Source organism: Tamandua tetradactyla, chromosome 9, assembly GCF_023851605.1.
Source record: "Tamandua tetradactyla isolate mTamTet1 chromosome 9, mTamTet1.pri, whole genome shotgun sequence".
NCBI classification, from domain to species: Eukaryota; Metazoa; Chordata; class Mammalia; order Pilosa; family Myrmecophagidae; genus Tamandua; species Tamandua tetradactyla.
The window spans coordinates 30,454,262-30,473,296 of NC_135335.1; the positions used below are offsets into that span (position 1 = coordinate 30,454,262).

At 41.8% G+C, this 19,035-nt stretch overlaps 1 protein-coding gene across 7 annotated transcripts in view; it reads right to left on the reverse strand.

Moving 5' to 3' along the window:
* The window catches only part of MGLL (monoglyceride lipase), a 175,734-nt gene that overhangs the window by 126,911 nt on the left and 29,788 nt on the right, over nucleotides 1-19,035 (reverse strand). For 2 of the 7 annotated variants that reach the window (XM_077116339.1, XM_077116337.1), the window contains exons 1-2: nucleotides 4,363-4,487; nucleotides 2,961-3,105 (exon numbers count right to left, since the gene is read on the reverse strand). In XM_077116339.1, the coding sequence (XP_076972454.1) occupies nucleotides 2,961-3,085 (125 nt within the window). In that variant the 5' untranslated portion in view covers nucleotides 3,086-3,105; nucleotides 4,363-4,487. Of the gene's footprint in view, nucleotides 1-2,960; nucleotides 3,106-3,597; nucleotides 3,957-3,977; nucleotides 4,144-4,362; nucleotides 4,488-19,035 lie in introns of those variants that run through there. The other 5 variants (XM_077116336.1, XM_077116333.1, XM_077116340.1 and 2 more) reach the window with 4 other exon arrangements.

Sequence of the window (19,035 nt, forward strand, 5' to 3'; positions counted from 1 at the left end):
AGCTCATGTGTGCACAGGACCTAGCCTAGACTACTACAACATACCAGCAGACCCTCCAACGTACTAGAAACAATAGGAGACAGTTCTGATATACTTTGAGTACAACTGTTGATATAACCTTACATAATACTGGGGTGGGGGTGGGGCAGTGAATTTGCTTTGGCACTGTCACATGTAGGTTTAAAATCCCCCAGCTCATGATTATTAAATATGAAGCTCCCCGGCTTCTTACATGACTCACATGGTGAGTTTGGACATACCATTCGCAATGATTGTTCCAAGAAAATACTTTCCTCTTTCGCAGCGTCCTGTCTGAAAGACAGGCATTTGCAAAACACCCAATTCGCGTCCATAAAACAGGTTAAGCCGGTTTACCAAGCTAAGGGTGATTCATGCAAATTCCTGTTGCCCTGGATCACTTGCAGGGCTAGACTTGGCGCCCAGGGGTTCTCTGAGAGGGGATGGGCCCCGGGGAGAAGGGGCGCCGCTCCTGTGCTGGAGTTGCCTGCGCTCGGGGTGGGAAGGACGAAGCACATGGGGCAACGTGCTCACCAGAAAGCCCACGGGAGCCAGTGCCAATCAACAGACAGCAGGCAGCAGCCCCAGCTGTACAGGCGGGCCCCACGGGATCCCACGGGATGGGATGACTTCAGGGAACCCAAGGGCCCCTGTGAGAAAGAGAAGAGCAGTAAGATAGAGAGGGTGAGGTTTGACCGACGCTTTCCTCGAAAAGGTAGCTCTGTCTGCATTTCCTTTCCTCCCCTTACTGAGAGAAGGCACAGTGACAAGACGACAAGGGAAGACCCTGTGCTGAAAAGAAGGAAAGGGTCTGGAGGACATTCCCTGGAAAAGATATCCTGCGGCAACTGTGGTCCTGAGGCCCATCCCCTCTTACTAGAAGCAGGTAGAATGTTGTTCTGCAGGAAATAAACTTCAAGTCCAGTTGCAGAAGCATTAGCAGACCATGCCAGAGAGCAGACATGCCAGGCAGCTAGAGTAGCTGTGAAAACACAGAACTCTTTCCATCCAGTTGGCACCAACCTCTGCCCTGAAACATCCCCCTCCACTATCTCCCCATCACTCTGGTTGCCAGGACCCCCTGCATCCCTCCAAGCACCAAGAACCATAGAGTTAACATCTGTCACCTCAGGGGGCCTCCAGGACCTGGATCCGTTCTGATTGGTCAGTGCTGGAAAGTGTGAAATGTTATAAAGACTGCAGGGGTGGGGGTGGAATTGGCAGGGAAGGATACCAGCCCCAAAGGGGAGTTTATTTCAAACCTCCTACCCTGAACTTTTTCCGCACCCACAGTTTCTCTTCCAACTCCTAGGGCCCCACTGTTTCGGCTCCCACTCCCCTTCTTTTTCCTATCATCATCCACCACCAGGCAGAAGCTGACTTCCAAGAAGTAGCTTCACTTAGACGGAGGAGTTGAGCTGCCATATCTAGAGCCAAAACAAAGGAGCAGAGAGGGCTCCTTGCAATGCAACTTCAGCCTGGAGATTGCAAAAACCACCCACAGCCAAGTAAAGGCCAGCCAACTTGGCCATTCCTATCCCACTTATCCACCATCCTTCCCCAATCTGCTCCCCCTCCCATCTCCGGTGGAGAGCCAAGGGCCTTTTTATTTCCGTGTCCTCAAACTAGGACAATTTCACTGCTCAAAGCCCCAAAGTCTGAAACTCAGACACTAGAAACCTCTACTCTCAAATCTTTATCCCCCTTATGCATACTGATCAAATAGCTTCCCATATACTGCTAATCCGCAAAATTAAAACAAGAATATGCAATTCTACAGCCAGTTAAATCTTAGTGGAGAATTAGTGATTAATTAGCATTATAATGCTTGATGACTCTCCTTCCTTTCCTTCCTTCCCTCCCTTCCTCCTTCCCTCTCTCTGACACACACACACACACAGCGCCCATATTCTCCTCCAGAGGAAATCTTAAGTAAAATATTGTCAGAACTGGAAAGAACCATGTGTCAGCCTATTACCTGCATTGGGAAGACACCAGGGAGAAAGGACCAGCCTGTTTGCACAGCTGCCTTGAAGCTGTGATTTTAATCCAGAGCTGCTTTACAAGTCTGTCTCTCTGGGGGACCAGCACACCGTCTCTAATGTTCAGCTACCTAGGTTATACACACCTTATTCCGGATATAGGAGAGATTTTACCGGTGTTGTTTTGTATGTGTTAGGGCTGGGTAACTGATGAAACACAAAGGAAGACATAAGCCACATGACACAATGTCTACAGGGAGACAAGAGGCCTAGGAAACAGGTAAAATATCCATGGGACAGGAAATTATCACTTGTCACTAGGACAACTGGTTAACACAAATCATTTTCTTTCCCTGAATACCACAAATAAGCAGGTGTTTTCCTTATTTCAAACAAGAGGAGAGGAGCGTGTCGTCCCCATGCTTATTCCTAAGAAGACAGATCCTTGATGGAACATGTAAAAAAGTAATTGAGCTGGCAAGAAATCAGGAGGAAATACCTCTTCTGAAGATTACAATCAGACAGGAAAAGAGCAAAGGCTGAGGAATACATTATCTGCGCTTTCTTAACCGATTACATAGTTTTCCTTTGTTGTCGGGTTTGATTTTAAAAGAATGCCTGTGCACCAGGAAAGCAACTCAAGCAAAACAATACTAGTGATCATAACAACACCAATCAAGTCATGTGGAATTTTTGAAGACTGCCATACGGGGGAAACAACATCCGAGTTGTAATACTGAAAACAGAACTCCTGGTTCTTAATCAAAAACAATATATATATATATTTCTATATGGTGAGTCTGAGCTCTGTTACCACTGCTGGGCCCAGTGTTAAAATGGATTATGAAGTAGGTCAGATGGAACGTGAGCCCAGGAGATGGCACGTGGAGAAATGGGGAGAAGAGTGGGCACCGGCTTTCCGTGAGCATCTGAAGCAGCCAGCATGTGGGAATTACTTACTTGGGGGCGCCCTTGGGTTCCCAGTACCTGCAGAAGAGGTACTGTCCATCTGCGTTCACCAGGTGAGGTAGGTCCTGGTAAGGGACACTTTGCGGAGTCCGCCTGGGAGAACTTTCCTCTGGCATTCTGAAACAATCTTCAAATCCTTGAGAGAAAGGAGGGCATAATTCAAAACCAGGATCATCCCAGAAGGAACAAATCCAGATAAGGGAGGAAAGGAATATTCAGAGACATTAACATTTTCTTTTTAAATAAACAGTTTTTTAAAAATCCACTCCATTTTAAAGATTTCAGAAACACGAACACTTCTGGCGAACCTCTCCAAAACTGAAAAAAATCCCATTTGTCCTTAAGAAAACGCTCACTTTATTATTTTTTTAAGTGCCTCATTACAGTTTTTCTCCCCCCCTTCCCATCTGTGTTTATTTTAAATCATTTCAGGAAACTTAATCTTAAAGACTATTTTAGCTGTAATCAAGTGGAAATTATAGTCAGTTCTACCCGGACAAAGACCCAGCTGCAAGAAGACCCATCTAATCTTAAAATCTCCAAGAAACAGTTTCAAGCTGGCACAATAATGAGGTGACATACTCCGATTATTTCTCGAGTCTGAAATTTCAAAGATAGGATGACAAACCTGTTTCCATCATGTCCCGGGTTTTGCATTCCAGAAGGGCGACAGCCTGGAGACTCAGAGGCAGGCAAATAAGGGCTGTTCCCTCATGTCAGCCTTGAAGCAGATTTCTGAGTCCCTCTCCTCACCCCACGCCCTGCCCTGCCCCCCGGATCATGCCTTTCGGGCTTTCGGAGCGCCAAGCCGGGGCGAACTGCCTGCAGTTCTCAGTGACAGCCTCTCCGGGGCTCCCCTCCCTCCTCTTACTAGTTCATTTCATCACTTTTCCTAAACAAATCGCTGGAGGGGCTTTGAAGAAGGGTGGGGCCCGGGAGCCCGGCACCCACTGCCCGTGAAACTGGGGAACTCGCGCCGCGCACAACCGAGCCACCTCACACACGCACCAATACAGGTCGCGCAGCAAAGTCATCTCCCGAGGGTGCTGACAAACTTTGCTTGCTGCCAGTCTCCGACAGCAAAGGGAATGAAGCTCTGCGGCTGTCATCGGAAATGCCACAAGGAAAACCAGGAGACTTCGCCTGGGTGTCCGTGCACCGAGGGCCGATGGGACTGGAAAGATGGAGTTGGTGGGAACAAGTTGATTTGGGGGCTGGTGCAAAGGAGCTGGGGAGGGCGCGCGCTCGTACGAACACACACACGCACACACACACAGGCACACACATGGATGCACGGAGAGCCCACGCCGAGCGTGCCAATGACCCCCAGTGCTGCTCTCCAACCTTGGCGGAGGGCACTTGTGGGTTGGGGCGGGGACCGGGAGGCAGTTACCAGGGTCAGGAGCGCTGCTGTCCGCGTCCCCCGAGCGCCGCGCGGTCGTCGTCTCGGCGGACCAGAGCCGGGCCGAGCTGCGCGCCGCCGGCTCAGCGGCTACAGGGCGCGGCGTCTGCGCCGCCACTTTATCCCGGGCCGGGCTCCGCGGCGGGGGCGGGCGGCCCGAGGTGGGTGGGGACGCGCGGGACCCGGCGGCCTGCGGGCGGTGAGGGGAGGCGGCGCCCGGGGCCCACGTGTGCCCGGCACGCGGGGAGGAGCGCGGGGGCGCAGCCCCAGGACCATGCCATGCGCTCCTCCCCGCGCCCGACCTAGCCGGCAGCCGCGCCCCGGGGTGGCCGCCCCGGGAAAGCCACGGGGCCCTTCTGAACTGAGCTGGGCTCTCCCGAGGCTTAGCGCGCGGGAGGACACACCACACGCACGCACAAGCGCGCGCACACAGAGCCCCCCCTCCTCCCCCCACGTCACCCCCACAGATACCACATGCACGCAAAGACACAGGCAGCACATGCTCAGCTATGCACGGACACACATACGCACACATACAGGTATATGCACACCCAGAAACATGCAGACACTTTATGTACACACAAAGCACACACAGGCACAGACATTGCATGCACACACAAGCGTACACAGAGATGCACACTCAGACACGTCACACCCACAGTGACACACAAACACACATAGTCACACAAGTTCACAAAGACATACAGATCCACACACCACACACACATATGCAAACATATTCACATTATACACACACACACACACACACACACAGGTACTAAGCTGGGGATCAGGAGGCAAATCCCCAGGAGATAACAGAGGCAGAGATGCATGCCTGCAAATGCCTTTTTGCTCTACCCCTGCGTGCCCAGCAGCCTTCCCTTTGCCCCAGGAACCAGGCACCCTACAATTTCCTGTTCATCTCCACAGCTGGGGGCAAAGGCTGAACACTGCCCAGAAAAGTGGCAGTGCAGTTTGCCAGCAAGGGGTACAGGGACAAGCACTGGATTCAACAGCATCTCCTTCACTTGCCGTTTGAGCCTTAGTTGTCTAACGTGCAACACATGAGTGGTAGGACCTATGCCGCTGAGGAGTATGAGAAATGTCCCCTGCTCACACTGACCTCAACAGGCCTTCCAGCCCTTCCTTCCTCTGCAAATGACCTGCATGATGGCAACCCTGTAAAGAATGGCCATGCCCCAGAAACTGGTGTCTCAACATCACCCTATTGTCATACTCACTATGGAGTCTGTGATCTAACTTAGGAAATAGAACCCCAGCCTTTGAGATTAGGTTGTAGGTGCTAGAGTGGCTTCACCCACCCTCTGGCCTCAGGCAGGTCCTAAGGCCCAAGAGAAGGAGTGACCAAATGACTTGTTCATCAAGGGCACCTCCTCTAGAATGTCCATGCAGGAGCTTAAGTACAGCAGTCTTAGAAGCAGGAGCTGGGGAAATTTCCTTAAAACTGAGTGTACCCACTAGAATCGCTAGCATTTTTCTAAACAGGAAAATAATAGGTGCTGGCAAAGGTGCAGCCATTGTTGATGGCAATGTAAAATGGTGCAGTTATTGTGGAAAAAATTGTGGTTCCTCAAAAGGCTAAAGATAGAATTATGACATGACCTGGTAATCCCACTTCTAGGTTTATGTCCAAAAGATTTGAAAGCAGGAACTCGAACAGATATTTGTGTACCGATGTTCATAGTGGCATCATTCACAATTGCCAAAAGACGGAAGCAACCCAAATGTCCATCTGTAGATGAATGGATAAACAAAACATGGTGTATCCATACAATAAACTATTACTCAACCTTAAGAAAGAATGAAGTCTCGATTCCCAGCCCGTGTACTTCCCAAATAAACAGAAAATGAACAAACAAAAATTCAACAAGTGGTGTTGCAGTAACGGGATACACACAAGGAAGAAGAATGAATGTGACCCCTGCCATAGAGTATACAAAGCAAAACAACAACAACAACAACAACAACAAAAGAATGAAGTCCTATTACCTGCTACAACATGGGTGAACCTTGAAAATACCACATTGAATGTGATCAGATCACACAGAGAATGCCCCAGGGGCCCCTCAGAGCCCTGCTTCCTCTTTGAACTCCCTCTGGAGTTTCCTCTTCATATCTTTTGAAATTTAAAATCCCCACTGTGCTGGTGTAAAATTGTTATGTACCCCCTGAAAAGCCATGTTTTCATTCCTAATTCAATCTTGAGGGGCAGACCTATTGTTTAAGATGGAAGCTTTGAGTGGATTGTTTCCATGGAGATGCGACATGTCTAGTTGTGGGTGTGACCTTTTGATTAGATTGCTTCCATGGGGATGTGACACACCCGATTGTGGGTGTGACCTTTTGATTAGATGGAGATGTGACTCATTCAAGGTGGATATTGATTAGTTTACTAGAGTCCTTTAAAAGGGGAAACATTTTGGAGAAACCTTAGATGCAGACAGACAGTTGGAAAACAGTTGCTTCAGAGCAGACAGAGATGAAGACATTTGAAGATGCTTCAAGTGGTGACAGAGCGAGCAGATGCCTAGACACGGACGTTTGGAGATGCAGAGCCCAGAAGACACTGCCAGGTGCCTTCCCACAAGATACTAAGCAAGCCAGAACCTAGAGTTGTGTCCTGGAGGAGCTAAGTGATAGTCCACAGACACTTAGAGAGGAAACCACTGCCATCAGAAGCTGGAAGCAAGGGAACCAGGACCAGCAGATGCCAACCACCTGCCTTCCCATGTGATAAACATCAGCCATCTTTGAGTCAACGTATCTTTCTCTGGCTGCATTAGTTTAGAGATTGTTATGGCCTTAGAACTGCAAACTTGTAAGTTAATATATTTCCTTTTAAAAGGTGTTGCATTCTGGTATATTGCATTCCGGCAGTATTAACAAACTAAAACACCCACCAAGGTGGTTGACCCAGAAAGCCAATCAAACTTTTAGTTCATTAGTTTGACTCGATACGAAATAAAGACCACCTGCCTTGCATCCCCCCCCATAAAATCAACAATTATAGCAGCCAAGTTTAACCTCCATTTTATGTCTACAAAAATCCCTTGCTATTCCTAGAAACCCAAAGCTGAACCCAGTTTTGCAAGTATCCAGCTTCCTTGCTGCAGCAAAACTTCTGGTGTCCTGAATAGAATGCCATAATCTGCAAGCTTAACAACGAGTTGACTTTTGACAAGTTTGGAGGTTTCACTGAGATATAGAAGATGCCTTCTGGGGCTGTGGGCTCCAGTGACAGCTAAGTGAGGGGCCCCAAACAGAGCCTCAGCACCCCCACAAGTAACCCCTTCTTGTATCTGAATTCTGCAATGTGCATTGAATTCAATTGACTTTATTCAGGATTTCGGTTTAGGTGCCTTTGGTTCTGTTTCAACATCAGACTTTCCATTTGATTTCATTTCATTTCTCCCACTAGCATTCTAATTTCCCTGACTGTCTCTCTCCGAGACGTAGGGTTTGGGAATCAGAAAGGCCCAATAAGCTAACTTATTCCCTGTGGAATGAGCCTTCTTTCTACCCATTACGCTACCTGTGCTCGGTTTCAGACACCCTTCTGGAACTTCCATTCACCAGGGGATTCTGCTAAGGTTAGAACGTGACCCTAGAGGCTGAGCCAGAAGAGACATTTCATCTAACCGCAACATAACGAGTCTTCTTGCTCTAAATTTCCCTCTCCCCTGCCTGCTAAAACTCATGCTTCTTAATATATACTTACACTATGAACCTGCTACATGTGGCTTCCTGTTCATGAAAGGAAGATTTATCTTTGTAGTGGCCACTTTAAGAAACTTCATAGAACAAACTAATCACTTGGGAGACACCTTAAAAAAAAAAAAAAGGATCTGAGGTTGGTACATGGAGGCCGTTAGAGGACAAGATGCCTCCAAAACAGCTTCTCTAAAAGTTCATTAGAAAAAGAAAAGGCCAAGAAAAAATTAAAGGGTAAGGAACTCAAACCAAACTACCTTTAGTTCCCTGTACCCAGCCCTGCCCTAACTGGTTCCTCTTAACCCCCCTGAGGCAAAATGATCTAGCCCAGGCTCCTTTAAAGATGAAGGCTTCTTTGGAAACTGGCTGCCCAGTAGAGTAGAACTTAAACTTTTAAGCCTTGGACCAGAATTGAATTAAGAGCTATAATTAAAGATTTCCCCAAATAAGACCAGCTAATATTACAAAAGAATTTAGAAATCTTTTGGGTATGTATGGGCCAGGGCTACCGACCTATATCAGCTTTGTACCCATGTTGGTCAGAACCTCAGATGCTAAATCCTGGAGGCAAAAGCTTGTTGGACCAACTCAGAAAGGGCTACAAGATTTCTCTTGCCCAATAAATGTAAGAGGCAATTAGGCCTGAGAAATAAGACGAAGCTTCTGTAAGATTACATGTCAGAGCAAAGAAAATCTTTAAACTCTTCCTCCATGTATATCGATGGGAAAGCTTTAGTCCTAATATGAAATAAATAACCCCAACTTGTCTCTTCTGCCAAGAACACAGATTCTGATAAAAACTTAAGAGTGCAGCAAGGAGAGGAAGCTCTTTTATATAAACTAGTGAATTTTGTGCTTATTTGTTTCTGTGTTTTTATGTCTGACTCACAGCTGAAAAATTTTAAATTGAAGCTATCGGCTCTCTATTTGTGTCTGCTGGTATGTTTGATATATATTTTCCTACCTGTGTATGATAAACCCAAATTAACATATAAAACACCTTAAAAGAACTCTATTCAAATTGGCTTAAAGATAAATAAGCTCTTTTATATAAATTAACATTCTTAAAGTCCCAGGAATTAAGGAAAGCAAACTTCTATACTTTCAAAGTAAAAAAGATTATTTTTAGAACTAAACCCAAACATTTTTAAAATGTAAGTACATAAAATCTAGGTAAATCTTTGACTAGCAGAAGTAGTTCAATATTGTTAGTTAAATAAAAACAGCTATGTCTCTAAGTTATTAATGCTAAGTTCAATACAAACATACAATATTATTTGACTTGGGTATGTTCTTCCTAAATTTATACAGGTTTACTCATCAAATATGCTAGCATTATATCTACTAGATGTTTAAAATGATGAAAAATGTAAATTTGTGTTTAACCAAATTCAGTTATTATTCAGACAAATTTTATTTAAGAAGTTATTATGTTTATTAAATTTTCGGCTTGGAAATAATTTCCAACATCTTTTTGGAACCTAAGTATGTAAGGTATTGTTCTAGATTGCTAGCTGCTGGAATGTGATATACCAAAAATGGAACGGCTTTTAAAAGGGGGAATTTAATAAGTTGCAAGTTTACAGTTCTAAGGCTGTGGAAATGTCCCAATCAAAGCAAGTATATAAAAATGTCCAAATCAAGGCACCAACAAGAGGTTACTTTCACTCAAGAAAGGTTGATGAAGTTCAGGGTGTCTCTCTCAGCTGGAAAGGCACATGGTGAGCATGGCGACATCTGCTAGCTTTCTCTCCTGGCTTCCTGTTTCATGAAACTCCCCTGGGAACATTTTTCTTCTTCATCTCCAAAGGTCACTGGCTTCCTGGGCTTCCTGGGCTCTCTTGGTTCTCATGGCTCTCTCTTTCTCTCCAAAATGCTTCCTCTTTTAAAGGATTCCGGTAAACTAATCAAGGCCTTCCTGGAATGGATGGAGCCACATGTCCCGCTAATCAAAGGTTAATACCCACAATTGGGCGAGTCACATCTCCATGGAGACAATCTAATCAAGCTTCCAACATACAGTACTGAATAGAGATTTTAAAAAAACAGCTTCACCCACAAAACGGATTAGGATTAAAACACGGCTTTTCTAGAGCACATAATCCTCTCAAACCAGCGCAGGTATGTAGGATGCATTTTGGGTAACAAAGAAGAGGGAGTTTTATCCTAAAGCAAATCAACTGCTTGTTGCAGAATGAGAAACAGGAAAGTGAATGAATATAGAAAGTTATAGAAGGAGAAATGGATTTTATTTGTCATGGTCAATGCTGGCTAAGATTTGATAAGTTTATTTATAAGATTATTTTTAAGCGCCTTCATGTCAAACAGAATATTCATGCAAAACTAGAATCTGGTTTTCTCTCTGTTCATGTGATGAAATTTTCTTGGATTATTGGGCTACTCTCAGTAAGCAGTGGTAAAAGATTTTTGCCGTCTGAGTTATTGGTCTAGAAGGCAAAGAGTCCATGTCTTTTTTTCAGGGCTTTATGTTGACTTTATCATCCTATACTGTTTATACATGTCTTCCCACTTTTAAAAGAACTGAGTTCTGTCCCCCCCCCCTTTTTTTTAACAATCATGTTTCCTCCTACTTTTTAAATCTTTTATTCTCACTTTGGCTAAATAAGTAACCATCTATTGTTTATCAGTGACCTATGATCCAATTTGGCCAAGTACGTAAACCTGATAATTTTTGACATTTTGCCCTCTCAAAATCAAACCCTAAACATCTTTTTTATTTAAAACAGTCTTTGGGATTTTCCAGAGGGCCCTTGAAAAATCACAAAGGATTTATTCTTTCACGTTATAAAAAGAGATGGCAGAAATAAGTTTATTTGATATGTAATAAGTTGCATGGTAAGTGTTGCCAAATTGAAAGGGATTTTCTAATACATAGTTAAATTTGTATGGGCAGAATGCTGTTAATGTAAATACTTCAGAAATTATATAGACTTCTTGGAGATTTGTCAGTATCCTCCTGTCCATAATATGTCTTGATAATGATCTGACTGATATTACATAAAAATAGGGTGTTGTTGGTGATAATTTTAGTTATCCTTAAAAAAAGTTACCTGCCACAGAAATGATCAAACTTCCCTGTCGGTAGCATTGTTTTAGCCTAATTGTTTTAGTCTAATTCTTCCCTGATAGCAATAAACTACAAGTCAAAGTTTCATTTTCAATAAAAAGGGATTGTATTATTTCTGGATTTTGAGAGGCTGTTATATATGTATATAACCTGATTCAAGAATGAAGCCAATCAGGTTGAGATTAAAGTAATCAGAACACAGGGGTAGGGAAGACAGTGTCTATACTTTCGAAAGGTTTGTTTGGTCTGGAACTGAAATTATCTGTAGCACATAGCCTAACTCAACCTATCTGTATAGCTTATTTGAACAACTGAAACACAGGAAGCTCAGAATAAGAAAGAGGTCCTTTAATCTTGTATAGATTATTGTAATGCCTGGATGCATACTAGAGCATATTAAGCAGATAATCAAAAAGTATTGGCAAAGTCCCTTGAGCGATGGGAGAAAGAATAGGGAACTATTAAACCTTACCATCAGGGAATCCCCTGATACTGTGTCAGACTTTAGGGACACCCAAATCAATAGGCCATGCCCTCAGTCCTGAGGCTTACTCTTGTGAAGCTTATGTAGATAGTGGAGAAGCTTAGGCTACCTATAGGTATGCCTAAGAGTTACTTCTGGAGGACCTCTTTTGCTGCTCAGATGTGGCCTCAGTCTCTCTAAGTCCAACTCTGCAAATGAAATCATTGCCCACCCCCCTACGTGGGACATGACATCCAGGGGTGAAAGTCTCCCTGGCAATGTAAGAAATGACTCCCAGGAATGAATCTGCCCCTGGCACTATGGGATCAACAATTCCATCCTGACAAAAAGGGGGAAAAGAAGTGTAACTAATAAAGTATCAGTGGCAGAGAGAGTTCAAATAGAGTCGAGAGGCTACTCTGGAGGTTGCTGTTATGCAAGCTTCAGTTAGACCTTGCTACCTATTGTAACCTGCAAAACACCAACCAGGACCATTCCAGCCAATCCTAAAGAACACCTAGGGCAATATATAAGATTCTACAAGGGTTCTAGACACTAGAGTAACTTTACAGAAGCCTACAACCTCCAGATGGGTCCCTGGACCAGATAAGTCCTGAAACCTAGAGAGCCCAGCCTTTCCAGAACATCAGAAAGTTCCATCTCTCTACCCCATAATAGTGACAGACCCTTCCAACATGAAAAAGTTAGCCATAGCCCAAACACCCCTAAAGAGAGGGATAGAAAGATCAATGGTGATGGTGGAGTTATACAGTGAAGATAGGATTTAACAAATAAATATGAATGCTGAATCATTAAATTGATATCTTTTTTAGTTTTCAGTATCTTAGAACAGCTAGAAGTAAAAACCTAAAATTGTGGAATTGTAACTCATGCCAAATTCTGAAATATGTTCTACAACTAATTGTGGTGCTGTGCTTTGAAATTCATAGTTTTTTGTATATATGTTATTTTTCACAAAAAAAAAAAGAAGGAAAAAAAGTCAATAGTGATGACAAAAGAATATTTAAGCCTTCTAGCCTCCTATATCTGGAGCAGCTAGAAGAAAAAATCTGAGAGGACTGTATGGTAGCCCACGACACACTCTGGGATTTGTCCTGTAACTACTTGTTGAAGAGTGCTTTGAAAACTATTGCTTTTTTATTTCTTTGTTTTGTATATATATTATACTATATAATTAAAAAGTTGAAAAAAAGGTACTTTAAATAAGAAGCAAAGTGAATATATGAATCACTTTCCACTTGTCAATTACATAACACTGGTAAAACTGTAAAGGTGGGACAGGGCCCAATACCTCTACTGACAGGGTCCTTTGCACATCTTCAAGTGGAATTTATTCAGTTACCCCCTTCTATGGGATAGGAATATGTCCTTGTTACCATGTGTCTGTTTTCTGGATGGATAGAGGCTTTTCTTTGTCACAAGGCTAATGCCCTCATAGTAGCTACAAAAGTATTAGACTTTATTCTCCCCACTGAGAAACTCCTTCTATTATTCTCTCAAGCAACAGAGGCTTCCAGTGTACTGGGACTATAATCAAAGAACTCTGCAAGGTCTTACCCATCATCCAAAAGCTTCCCTACCGTCCTCAATTGTCAGGAAAGGGAGAAAGAGTCAATGGTGTCTTATAACTGAAATTGGCTAAGTTCTTTGAATCCCTCTCTCTATACCTTGGCCTAGCATTGTTTCCTTGGTCTTGATGACTACAGCATTTAGCACATCAGGAAAATATCGGCAAACCCCCTATGAGATCATAATGGGAAGACCCATGAGGCTGATGTTTGTCTGCCATTTTACTAGACTACAACCTATTACAACCTATTGCTAATTATGGGAAGGAACTAATCACACATATCCAGTTCCACCATTCATGATCTAGACTTCTCCCTGAGACTCCTCTAGAGCAAACTCTGTTGACTATCAACCCTTCTTGGTATACCCAAACTGCTTTAAAACCTAGAAGGAAAAGACCTCCTCAAGTCTTACTGACCACCATTACAGCAATAAAATTATAAGGAATTGTTTTATTCCTGGATCCACCTGTCACAACTAAAATGTGCTAAAATTGACACAAGCATTCCAGAAACAATCAGCATCTGATATAGACAGCTTTTACCCAAGATGTCAGATCCATGTTCGTGGATGAAGACCCGCCTGAATTTTATCTTATTCCCTCTCTCTTCCTTTTTGCAGTCAGTCTAAACGTTCTATTTTTCATTTTATACCCCTTACAATGCCAAGCTCCATCTCCAATAATACCCTAACATCTGATTCTCATTTGGTTGACTTCTAGGGTCCTGAGGATCTTAGCTCAGAGATGTCCTAATAGGGGCACTTGTTATCCTCTTAATTTTTATATTCATAATACCCCTCATTTAGTCTGATCTTTCAACTTTTAAATGCTACCATGCAGCCACTACTTTGACGAATTATATAACTAAGGATACAAAACCAGCACAAACGGGACCGTGAAAATCTAGAACTTCAGCCAACCTGTGAAATCAGTGACGAGGCACAAGAGTCTTTTAGAGGTAAATGAGAGACTAATAACAGTGTTGGTCAAGCCTTCTTACCGGAGGGAATGACCAAAGTGGGGGAAATTGATGAAATTATGTAGAGGAGGCCCCAGAGACCCCTCGGAGGCAAAACAAAACAAAAACAAAAACCCATGTACTACTTCATCTTTGAATTCCTTCTTCTGAAAATTTAAACCCTCACCAAGTCACCTGGCCTAGCTAGCCTTAATTCATTGTGTTTGACCCAATACAAAATAAAGCCCTAAACTCACCCTCCCCTTAAGATGAACAAATCTTTATTCGATCAATAGCAGTGATATTAACTTCCTTTTTAGGTCTATAAATATCCCTTGCAATTCCTAGAAATTCAAAGCTGCATCCAGTTTTGCAAGTGACCTGGCTTCCTTGCTGCAGCAAAACTTCTGGTATCCCAAATAAAATGCTGTAATCTGCAGACTCGACTCTGATTTGTCTTTTGACAAGCTGCCCTCCCCTGACCGCCTTCCCCCAAAATAAAGAGCGACTACCAAATGCTGGGCAGAAGGCAGAGAAACTGGATCACTCATAGTTTGTTGGTGAGAATGTAAAATGGTATAGCCACCCTAGAAAACATTTTGGCAGTCTCTTAAAAAAATAAAATAAAAGTTCAATTTCCATATGACCCAGAAATTACACTCTGGGGCATTTATCCCAGAGAAGTGAAGATTGATGTTCGCACAGACACAAAAACACCCAACACAAACGTTTATAGCAGTTTTACTCATCATAGCCTCAAACTGGAAACAACCCAGATAACCTTCAATGGATGAATTTGAACAGTGGTTTGCCATACCATGGAATACTATTCAGCAATAAAAAAGAATGATTTATACACACAACAATCTGAGTGATCCAGTTTCTCTGCCTTCTTCTCAGCATTTGGTAGTTGCTATTTTTTTTTTTTTTTACATTAGCCATTCTGAAAGGTACGTGGTGATATCTCATTGTGGTTTTTATCTGCAGTTGTCTAATTGCTAATGATGTTGAATATCTTTTCGTGTGCTTATTTGTCATCAGCAGATCCTATCCAATGAAATTTTTCTGCCTCTTGACCACTTTCTAATTGGTTTGGCTGGCTTTTTTACTGTTGAGGTTTGAGAGTTCTTTGTGTATATTCTAGCTAGTCCTTTGCTATTGTTGGGATTGAATCATGTACCCCACAAAAGACATGTGCAAGTTTTATTCTGTGTTCCTTTGGGTATGAACCCACTTGTGAATAAGACTTTTGACGGTGTTATTACTAGTTAAGGTGTGGACTCATTTGTGAATAGGAACTTCAAAGATCCTATTTAGATGAGGCCACGCTGTATCAGAGTGGGCCTTAATCCATGTGGCTGAAGTCCTTACAAGGAAAGGAAATCTAGGTGGAGACACAGATGATTGAGCAGGAGAAGGAAAAGCCAGAAGGAAAGCCATGCGATGGAGGCAGAGATGCAAGACAAAGAACCACACAGATGGCAGCAAGCCAGCACCAGAGGGCTCAGACTCTGGGAGGAAGCTGGGCCTGCCAAAGCCTTGATGTTGGGCTTCTAGCCTCCAAAACCATGAGCCAATAAATTCCCGTTGTTTAAGCCAAGCACTGTGTGGTGTTTCTTACAACAGCCCCGGCAAGCTCAGACATTCATATATGTGATTTACAAATACTTTTTCCCATACTCCAGCTTGCCTTTTTATCTTCTTAACAGGGACTTTTGCAAAGCAAATTTCAAAAATTTTAATGGAGTACAATTTATCAATGTTTCCTTTTATAGACCATGCTTCTGATGTCAAGTCTAACAATCTTTTGCCTAATTATAGATCTGAACATTCTCTCCTATTTTGTTTTCTAAAAATGATATAGTTTTACATTTTTACACTTAAGTCCATGGTCCATTTTGAGTATAATAAGTGAAATTTAGATGAAGGTTCCTTTGGCTATGGATATCCAATTGGTCCAATATCATTTTGTTGAAAGGCTATCTTTCCTCCATTGAATTGCTTTTACATTTTGGTCAAAAATCAGTTGGGCATATTTGTGTGGGTCTATTTCTGGACTTTCTATTCTGTTAAACTGATCTGCAAGTCTATCTTTCCACCCATACCACACAGTCTTGATTCCTGCCACTTCATTCTTTAACCAAATTGTTTTAGTGATTCTAGTCCCTCTGCCTTTACATACAAATTTTAAAATAATTTTACCTACACCTACAAAAAGTCTTGCTGAATTTTGATAGAAATAGCATTAAACATGTATATCAATGTGTGGAGAATTTACTTTTTAGTATGTTGAGTTTTCCAATTCATGAACACTACATAACTGTCCATTTATTTAGATCTTTGATTTCTTTCAACAGTGTTGTGTAGTTTTCAGCATGTAAATCCTATACATATTTTGTGAGATTTATGCCTTTTGGTTTGTTTTTTTTTTACTAATTATGTTATATATACTTTAAATTTCCATTTCCATGTGTTTATTTCTACCATACAGATAAAACTGATTTTTTGTATGTTGGTTTTGTATCCTGCAATCTTGCTAAACTCACTTATTAGATACAGGAGTGGTTTTTTTGTTGTTGTTTATTTTGGGGTTTTTTTTTGTAGATTTCTTGGGATTTCCTACATAGACCAGCCTTATATGTGAAATGATTCTCTTGTAGACAATATATAATTGGGTCATTTAAAAATCTATATTCCAATTTCTGTCATTAATTGATGTATTTAGACCATTTACATTTAATATAGGTATATATGTTAGAGCTTAAAGCGGCCATTTCAATTTTTGTTTCTTATTCTCTCTGTTTTTCATTGCTGTTTTCTTTCTCCTACTTTCCTTTGGGTTACTCGAACAGGAATTTTTTAGTGTTCCATTCTGATTATCTGTAGAGTTTTTGCGTGTATCTCTTTGCATAGATTTTTCAGTGGTTGCTCTAGGTATTACATTATATATAATAACATTGCAGTTTACTGATGTTACCATTTTACCATTCTAGTGAAATACACAAACCTCATCTCCTTTTACATTCCTTTACTCCACCTTTTATACTTTAAGTATTTATATTTAAATAGTTCCTCTACTTACATTGAGAACCATATTAGACAGTGTTATTATTTTTGTTTCAAGCATCAAATACAATTTACAAAATTCAACAAGAAAAGGAAAACCAATTGCTTTTTCCTTGGTTTCATGAGAAGTCTACTATCACTCAAATTGTTTTCCCCCTGTAGGCAAGGTGTCCTTTCTCACCTACTGCTTTCAAGATTTTATCTTTGAATTTAGTTTTTGGAGTTTAACTGTGATGTATTTTAGTATGGATTCCTTTAGGTTTATGCCATTTGGGGTTTGCTCAGCTTCTTGAGTCTATAGGTTTATATTACCACACACTTGGGCTGTTTTCAGCCATTATATTTGCAAGTGCTTTTTCAGCCCCACCCTCATTCTCCTTTCCTTTTGGGGCTCTGATAGCATGAATGTTAAGATGTTTTGTTATAGTTCCACAAGTCCCTAAGATTATGTTCTTTTTTTTTTTCAGTATCTTTTCTTTCTGCTGTTGAAATTGGGTATTTTTTATTGTTCACTGACTCTTCTGTACCTTCCATTCTGCTGTTAAGCCTTTCTACTAAACATTTTATTACAGTTATTGCATTTTTAGGGCTAAGATTTCTATTTGATTCTTCATTATATCTGCTATTTCTTCACTGAGACTTTCAATTTTTCACCTCTTTAAGACATGATCATGATTGTTTGTTGAAGCATTATCATCATGGCTGCTTTAAAGACTCCTTTCTTTTTGTTGGCATCTATTGATTATCTTTTCATTCAGTTTTAAGGCTCTCTGTGCTTGGTAAGATAAGTAACTTTTTGTTGAAACATATATAATTTTGTATTATGTTATGAGACTCTGGATTTTATTTTAACCTTCTGTTTTAGCTGATGTTCTCTAACACTGCTTTTGCAGGGGAAGGCAGAGAACCTTGCTAGTTCCAGGTGGAGGTAAAAGTCCAGGTTTCCCACTGAGTGTTTGGGAGGGGATGCCATTTTCCCCTTTGGTATTTGGCTGACATAGAGCAGTTATTGTCTAAAAGAGTTCTGTCTTGCTAGACTAACACTTCCCTGTTTTTTGGCAAAACATAGCAGGCTTTTGTTGGGTGGTTTTATTATTTATTTTTGGTGGTGGGAGGTCTTTGTCTGTTGGCATTTACAGGTTTCCAGCTTCTTCAGCTCAAGTCTGGGATATGCGACTTGAAAAAACGCAAGGAACTTACTAGTGTATTACTCCTTTTAGGTCCCAAGGTCCCTAGGCAGTCTACTTTCCTCTTTCCACCTTTCTGTTTCTTCTTATATTTGTTTTATATGTGATAACAAGAGTTTTAAGTTGTACTTAGCAAGAGGAATAGCAAAAATTACATCTACTCCATCTTCCTAGATGTGGAAGTCCTACATTTGGCTTCTTATTTAGTTAGGGAAATCACCAGGCTACCACTTCCTGCCTATCCATGGGCCCGCAGAAATATTGGGGTCTCCAGTTTCTCTAGAATAATATTATTCTAGATAATGATGATTTCCAAGAAAAATGCTAGTCAACAAGACCTACCCTTACAGCCTAGGATCAAAAGGCAGGGCAGCAATTAAAGTAAAAGTGGCATCTTTCTGCACAAGTACCATAATCCCACTTGCCAACCAAGAGTTTCTCTTATTAGCAATTTTAGTACGTACAAATTAACTACTACAGCTTTGTTTCAATCACAGGATTTTTGCTGTGGTACACTTTAAGTGTAAATTATTCCCATTGGAAGAAAAGAAGTTGGGAATAGAAATGATACTTAAAGTG